Raw genomic sequence first — 8,754 nt, 5'->3', positions numbered from 1 at the left:
CCCTTTTCCAGGCCACACCAATCTACAAGATTTTCCCAATAAATATAATAGGGGATATTACTGCAATGTTCTGCCACCAGAGTGCAGCACTAGCCTTTTTATTAAACCATAGAGTAACTCGTAAGTAGAGTAACTGATAGCGACTGTACGAGAATAAAAAACCGAGCAATAGAAATCAAATTCAGTTTTGCGCCGAATTGTATCAAAAATTTGATGTGCTTAGTATTGATATCTGTTGTCCCGTGATAAGTAAAAGAGATGTTTCTAAAAATGCTTTCCCTATCTTCTGTAGTTTTGGATTTCGGCAGTGTCGTACTAAATAAAAACACTAAATGATATTACGTGTATAATTTACAAAATTGTATCGACCTTTATTTACAACATGCGAAGCAGCTGACGCAACTTTGAAGTAACGTTTTGTTGGTCTCAACCTCTGGTCCCTGCTCTATAGACCGTCTGGTTGCAGGGACAGATAAATAAGTTTTCCATTCCTGAGGATTGGGCAAGTACAAATTGTTTATCATATACGTATCTCCGGCGCTTTTTACTCTTCGATCTAGGTGACCTTTTTGTCCGTACTCGGCGATCAAATCGTGGCTCTCGAGATTTTCTATTGGCTTCATTATGGGAGACTGCAAAGATTGGCTGACTGTGATATCACGCTTCTTAGCTTGGCGGTTATCTACTGCACTCCAAGCTTTAATTTTAAGAGTCATTTCATTTTCCGTAAACGGGTTAAGATCGCCTCGTCGCACAAATGGTGAAATTAAATAGGTTGCATTATCTACGAACTGCCCCCTTTTTGAACTAGCCGAAGATCTTTGGGAGTCGTTTTGTGAAGGTGTCTTGATGTCTGTTTCGTCTGATTTGTCCAACTTGTCTTCGCGATTTGATTTCGCTTCGAAAATCGCGGGATCTGGAAAATTAGTTTTAGGAACTTGTACTCTGTCTTCATCTTGAGGAACTTCAACAACCATTTGAAGTTGTTTCTGGGCATTTATGTGCCGCGAGTGACGTCTCTCTCTCGGCGAAAGCGCCATCCAGTTAACTATATTAGTAACATTATCCTTATTTGCCTTTTCTGAGTTGTCCACACACCAGTTGTTGGTCGGCTTCTGTCTTATAGGCACGTATTTTCGGTTTAAAGATTCCGATGATTTGGGTTCGGTCACTTCTGTTACGTTGGGTAAAGTGGCACCGAGCGAGAGATCCAGTCTCGGAATATGCGTAGTTGGGATAGGGCTTGATACTCTAGTTGACTTGCTCGTGTCTAGTTCTTTGTCGATTTCGGAGGAGATAGTCTCGCGGCTTCGGATATTGACGAGTTCGTAGCTGTCCTCTGAAAGAATCCGCCTATTTTTTAACGAATAAATCCATATAGTACGTTTATCCTGGTCTAAGTCGGAACTGAAGACGTATTCTTCGTTATCTACGCCGTCCCATCGGGCTTCCATTTCGTCATCTCGTGCCTCGTTGGAATCGAAATCTTCGATTGAACTGTCCACTTTCAGCGCTGAAAGCTTATCGAGTATATTGAAGCATGTTTGGTTAAATGCCTCAATTTCGGCAGTATCTGGGGTTTTACAGTTGTTGAAATAAAGAGAACCGTCGAATTCGTTATGGAATCTGTTATTTTCCGCCAAACCGTTTATGTTTCTCGGTCTGGCTTGTGGGATATCGCTTTCCTCCCTATTTAGTTTACTAGCATAACTCCACGGATGCAGTTTAGGATTGCCTTCACTCGACGATTGAGAAGAATCTGCGGAATTAATCTCAACGATTTCCACTCCTTGCGCTTGTATGTCGTTTTCCAACTGGTTCATCCATATCTGACTAGTTAGAAATCTGGGTTCCCGTCTTGTGTGATCATGGATATCTGAAATTTTAATTGTATTTTTCAAAATAGGTAATGCATTTTAATTGTAAGATTTAATCTTTTTAAAACATGTGAAAATCAAAATTGAGAAGGGACAAATCTTCTTGGGCAGAGCAGAGGTGTATGTTTAGACTGAAAGTTCGGTTTTAAAATAATAGAATAGCTACTTCAGGGATCACAGGTCAGGCTCGTTTCGTCCGTTTCGTAAATAGATATTGAGATTGATATTTACTATTTAGTAAAAATGAATTTTATAGAAACGAAGATATTACACAAGGAAAGTTATAACAGTAATTATTGAACTTGGTAGAGTTTAAATGTAACTTACTATTGCTCGAAGGCCAATTAATATTTCTGTTCATCTGCAAATCTTTGTTCTCTATATATGTGTATTTTCAACAGTATTTGTCAATAACATGACATGACAATATTGACATTTACATGTTACATGGCAAGTGTTATTATCGAACCTCTTCCGTAAAAAAATATACACACACACATTACATTTCGCACTTCTCGCAACTATCGGATGACATTGAAGATGAACATCAAATATACACCTCTGTAACACGGTTGTACAATAAAGAAATATCTTCTTCTTATAAAAAGTACTTAGTATCTAGTTCAGCTCGTCCATTGAAATCGGAGTTCCATTTTTTCAATTTTATTTTTTAAACTGGACCCTGGACCCTAGGCCCTAGGCCCTGGATCCTAGACCCTGGATCCTAGACCCTGGACTCTAGACCATGGACATGGATTCGACCTTGATTCGACTAGACTCAACTTTTGGTCTGAAAATAAGGAAAACTTCGTCGTTTTTTCCCGCCATTTTGGATATTCTATAAAAAAATAGGTATAGGTATCGATTTTCAAAAATTTGGTGACTACGATACGAAGCCCCGTAAGCTCCTGCATCTTTTGACACCAGTACCTTTCGTCTATCTTTATAACATTCGGAAATATACTAGACTTATATTGGCCGGGATATAGACCGTGATTACCTTTTGTGTTAATTCTGTTTTTTTTGTGAAATAATACAAAAGGTAATCACGGTCTATATCCCGGTCAATATAAGTCTAATGAAACTAACCGTGAATCATTCAAAACTCTATTCGAAAATATAGCCGAATCTGACTCTCCGGGGTAACTAATCTGAATCATTCAATGATAAGGGAACCTGCCCAGCCCATGGTTTTGAACTAAAAAAAATCTTCGCGTTATCCCGGCATTTTTGACACGGCTCATGGGAGCCGGGTCCGCATGACAACCAATCGCACGCTCTTACCGCTAGGCCACCAGCGCTTCCGCCCTACGGTTTTCAACTGATTGCAAAATTTATTTTTCCCCTCACTAGCTCGGAAAGCCGTCTTTTATCCTTTAAAACAAGCGGGGAAAAACGCATTTTATCCACTAGTGGGGAAAGTAATTTGACTTTGGATGGAGCGTGTTTAAGTAGCTTTTGACATCTGTCAAAACGTGCTATCTAACAAAACGTAAAACGCTCATAATACTGGTTCGATATTAATTATCATAAATAAATGGTTTGAGAATTTAATAAAAAATACCAAATTTAGCTTTATTTATTGATTTTAAGCATTAAATTCCATAAGAAACATTTTGTTTTTTTAAATGATGTTGAATGTAATTCTGAACGCACAAGTTGAGTCGATGCAATTTCAAAACGCATCGTCAGAAATGTCAACATTGTCAACAAAAATTTTCTCACCGACTCCGACACGTGGACTTCCGGTTCGAGCGCCATCTTGATAGTTAGCATCGTGATTAATTACTTTGTTTTATGCTTATTAATATTGTTTAAAGTGTAATATCGATAGCTTATTATACAGTAAACTAATGTGGTAGTGTGCAGTGAATGGAGAATTAATTTTGAAGCGCGTTTAACCACCATCTTGGAGTCAACGGCCGGTAGTCCACGTGCTTCTTGTAAAGTCTAGCTATCGATTTACAAGAGCTAACAAATCACCGTACACTGTCTTGTACAACCGTACAATTTTTGTCGTTTGTAAACCTCTCAATACCTTGATACTGGCGAAATAGTCCCACTGGGCTGAAGCCATAATTTTAAAAGAAGAAGAAGAAGACTCCGACACGTAAAAATACACAACTTCCAGAGTTTTCTGTTATAATATAGTATTATCGTAAAAAAATGAGTGATTCCAGTGATGAAGATGATCTAACGCCTGTGGATGTTGCACTTTCCTCGCTATAGTGAGGGGAAAAGTTTTGTGTTACACACGGGTGCAAATGTATTTTACTTCTCGTGTGTTGAAACACTCGCTACGCTTAGGATTCTATTTTAGAACCACTCGCTTGCTCGTGTTTCATTTCCACACTCGCGGGTAAAATACAACTTTGCACCCTTGTATAATAAATAACTATTTCTAAATGATAGACAATCTTATAGGTATCTGCCTCAGAAGCTATTCTTCATTTTTTCAATATCGGCTTTGTTTTCAGAATAATCTACTTTCTGTGCGAAAAAACAGGAAATATTGTCCTTTTTTTTCCAACATCTTTAATTTTCAAAAAAAAGTTATGAACCGATATTCGAAAATGTACCCTACGATACTCCGCAAGCTCCTGCATCTTTTAATACCAGTGTCTTTCGTTTATCTTAATGACTTTTGGAAATATAGCCGAATTAACCTTCCCCACGAAAACGATCTGAAACATTTTCAATGTTAAAAGTTTAAAACAAGTCTCAGAAAAATTAGTCCCACCCTTAAGACGGATTCGAATCTATATCGATTTTAAAACCCCGAAATATTTTTTATGTTCCAAAATGACTGTTGTCCTAAAAAGAGGCTGATGGGTTTTGCGAGATCATCGCTCGGAAACACCCTTCATAGCGTTTAGGAATAAATTCAGGACCAGCAAAGCTTAATTGCGAACAAAGTGCAATAGATAGACAAAACACGGCAGTGGTAGAGTGGAACGGCTAGCAGTATCTTATTTCGATATTAATGAAATATCATTAACATAATAATGTTAAGATTCTGAAATAGGTACGAGTATGTGGCTTTTAAATCAAAGTTATGGTCAAAGTAGTTATAATTAAGCTCTACTACCTGCATAATATAAAGAAAAAATATTACATAGCCTCAAACAAATCAAATTCAAAACTGTAAAAAAACTTTTTATTTTGCAAAACCTAACAATGTTTGTAAGACTCGACGAGTCAAGTTTTCAGTCTGATTGCTGAATTTGAATATTACACAGTTTCGGTGACAGCAAGTAAAAATACTGATAACAATATTAGTACTGTAGCAGTAGTGCGAATAAGAGCCCGCTTTGTCGCAACGATAATTCGCAAATTAGCGCCGCGGCACTCGGGCGCAATAATCGCATTAATTAGTCGCAAGCGTGTCGCAACGCGCGTTTGTTGCCTGGCGCGCGGAGGGTTGCCAGGGCCCTGTTTTTAAAATTGCAGGTTAAACCGTAAAGATCAACATGTTGGTTTGTAGGCACTTAACTCTGATAGCTGAGTAAGACTGGTGGTCAACTCCTAATTTCTATCGCCACAAGTATCGTTACGAAGCTTACAGTTAGACGTGACATTACCATTACTTTAGTTAAGAGTTAAGTCAATTGAGGCAAACAAAAAGCTCTTGCGGAAGCTTAACATTATCTGATGCGAAAAGGACTAGACTAGACGTATCCAGAAGGTGCAACCGGAGAACGGATCATGTGTGTGGAAGAAGTGATCGAATAGGCTAGATGACAAATTTTCATTAATGGTATCGATCGAACAGGTTTGTTTTTAGGATCAAATGTCTATATGGGATCTATTGCATTAAAGCAATACGAAAGTCAGAAATAATAGTTAAAGTCTGACAGTCGTACTTCACTCGTGAAACGCTTCTAACAAAACGACAAGTGAACGTGACGTCAAGGACTGCGTCAAGGTCACTGAGAGCCCTTCTTGAATGTATGGAAAATAAGTAAAATTGCGATTTTGTCAGTGAAATATTGCGTTTCTGTATATATAATTTTAAAACTAACACGGAACTTAATCGCGTACAAACTTACGTTTATTTATGGCCTGACGTTTCGAACGTGACGTTACGTTTGTGGTCACAGGCAGACTGACCTGTATATAGTTGCTGTACAATCTTTTTCTGATAAAATGTAAGGAATCGAAGGGTACCCTTACTTTTTTCCTTTTTGGAAGTTAAAAAAAACTTAAATTTTTGAAACATTTCAGATCCTGTATTTTTGTATTATTTCCATATATTATTTTAATATCCACATTATTGTGATAAATTGGTCATTTGCTATCTACTTTTACTTTTACTAGATTTTGTTATAAAATTCAACATGTGTCATCATCCCTATTAGAATCATTACGTCCATTTTGATTTTGTGATGAATTGATTTCGTGTAGGTACTCTTTATTTAGGATCTGTAAAATTAAAACTAGAGTTCTGACCAAGATAAGTCTGCAACGACTTTGATAGCACACGCAGTGCACGTGTTATTTTTTTTTATTTATTTAAGAAACAAACAGTCGTTTACAAACAAGTTTACAAATATTTCTTAAATTAAGACCTGGAGTTTCATTATTGTATATAAATTGCAGTCTATAAAACAACAAAAACATAAAGTAGGTAGGTACTAGGTAGTAATAGTTTGAAGGTAGGTATAGGTAAAACTCACGAGAGCCGGCGGAAGATTTGTACTGAAACTGTAAATTATATCTAAAAGAAAATCCTCGCCGATTCTCGTATTTTAAACGTCAAACTTCTATGAAATTATGACGTATAAATAACACTTGTACTGCGTGTGCTATCAAAATCGTTACAGACTTATCTTGGTCTTACTCTAGGTACTTACCAGCATACCAGTGTCGTTTTATACTTATTGAAAATTCCCACCCGATGAAAGCAGCGTACAACATCAACTGGGGGGCCGGACTCCTGAGACCAAACCCAGCGAGCAAGTTTCTTTAGATATTTTTTGCATTCGATCAGGCAACCCTAGATATGAGAAGCGCAAACTTTATTTCGGTTGCAAAGATTAGGCAGAACCTACATAAATAATATACGAGCGTGATGGGTTGTTGAAATATTGAAAATAGGTAAGTTTGCTTCTAGTTCTTTGTAGTAAGTTTTCAGATTATCGCAGCGTCTTGCTCGTCAATAGGTCTTACATTTTAAGAAGAAAAGAAGACAAAGAATGAAAAACGAAGAACGGCGCCGCCTGGCTGCTCCTTAATTACCTCAGTGGCTGAGACGGACAAGGCGAGGCACACGTGGTAACACTGGTAACGTGGCTGGTAATGTTGACTCTCCTTGTAACCCAGGAACATTAAGCCAAAAAAGGGGGCAAACTCGAAATGAGAGATAATGAGCTGGATCAGCTGTGGAAACTCGTATACACCTCGTATCGTGAGATTGTGAAGGAAGATAAGGTGCTTCGATTCGATAAGTAGTTTTTTCATAAGAAGTGTCGACGAACACCATAAGCATAAGGCCTTGGTCTCCAGTTGACCTTTAAGAGGCTGCCGCTAGACAGAGGCAGACACGTATGGCCGGGAAAATCACAACAATGGGCGGCGTGCGCCACGCCCCGCTACAACCAACGGTATGTAGGTATCTAAATATGGCATGTATGTATGTAACTATTAGGGTGTAATTATTTTTCCAGAGATTAGTGAGCACCAAGTGCATCTCCGAAAAATTAAGAAAAATTAGGTGGTAAATATTGTATGGGATACGTTTCAAAATTGTTCATGGCTGTTTAGACCTTTTAACCGGTATTGTACTCAGGTATGATCTAATAGTGCCTATCAGATGGGTATATAACATTCATGGACACGACTATCGCCGAACAATATCAAAGTAAGATGTACATATCAGTGTTTGTAGATATCAATATCACGTTGTCAAAGCGCCCTTTGTCACACACCGCACTAGGTAACGACATTGTGACGTGTAATGGAGTAAGTGCTTTGCGAAATGGCCGGAGACTCGGCTTTTAATGCAATTTCGCTCCCTTTGTGACTGGAAATTGGCGCAATCAATCCATTTGCACTTTGTTTCGTAACAGTGCCGGTAGGACGCTTTTAGAGACAACTAAATAAAATTGTTCCTTTTTCTCGTTTTCGACATTTTTATTTTGCGCCTGTTTTGTTACGTTGGTCCTTAGAAAAAAGCAGGAAGATTACATACATAGATTATAATAGGTTAAGTCACTCCCATTGAGATAACACGCACGCATTGCACAGCAAGTACAACTAGATAAAGACAAATGAAGAGCATAGAAATCTTTTCTCATCGTAAAAGTCAACTTAGGATTATAAATAAGTACAGGCGTTACTTTGCGGAAATCGAAAAACAATAATATTACTTTACCGATCCGCAATAGGTACAATAACTAGGTTTAAATGAATAACGTGATAGAAATAAGATATAACTATCTACACTCCCTTTTGTTGAGTTTGTCCTTTTAGTGGTGGCTTGTTATATTTATTTGCATGCTGTTTGTTTTTACGTTGGAAGGGTTGAACATTAATTGCATACAAAATAGGCAAGTAAGTATAAAAAATAAGCACGTTATTGTATCGCGGATTGACAAAGCAATATTACTGTTGTAATTACATAGGTAGGTACCTAATTAGTTACTTAGTAATTCGTTCCATTGCTAAAGTCGCAATAAAATAGCGTTTAACTGCCTAATAAGAAACAACTGTTCTCCAATAAAAACATAATTAAAAGTGCATTAAATAAATGGAGGACTGTCCGTTAAAATAAAACTCGGACACAGCATTAAATGCACGTAATTCGCAATTAAAGGGCGATAGGGCGTCATTAAGTTTTCGCCTTCTTACTGAATATTTATAAAGCAATTTTACTAAA

The 8,754-nt window shown here is 37.6% G+C and overlaps 1 protein-coding gene across 1 annotated transcript; it reads right to left on the bottom strand.

Moving 5' to 3' along the window:
• Nucleotides 1-371: 371 nt before the first annotated feature.
• LOC134748877 (uncharacterized) lies at nt 372-2,261 on the bottom strand. Its single transcript, XM_063683710.1, has 2 exons — nt 2,205-2,261; nt 372-1,876 (listed from the first exon to the last, which is right to left on the bottom strand). Exons 1-2 carry the CDS (start codon nt 2,236-2,238, stop codon nt 372-374), a joined length of 1,539 nt encoding a protein of 512 aa, XP_063539780.1. The 5' UTR covers nt 2,239-2,261.
• Nucleotides 2,262-8,754: the final 6,493 nt, after the last annotated feature.

The sequence above is a fragment of the Cydia strobilella genome, chromosome 17 (assembly GCF_947568885.1).
Source record: "Cydia strobilella chromosome 17, ilCydStro3.1, whole genome shotgun sequence".
NCBI lineage: Eukaryota > Metazoa > Arthropoda > Insecta > Lepidoptera > Tortricidae > Cydia > Cydia strobilella.
This window is presented reverse-complemented; position numbering and strand designations above follow the sequence as displayed.

Bases quoted from the DNA above. Each gene is read 5' to 3' on its own strand.
- LOC134748877 (XM_063683710.1), bottom strand. From the start codon at position 2,238: ATGAACAGAAATATTAATTGGCCTTCGAGCAATA. The intron at 1,877-2,204 runs GTAAGTTACATT...TTAAAATTTCAG, and splicing joins TAATTGGCCTTCGAGCAATA to ATATCCATGATCACACAAGA.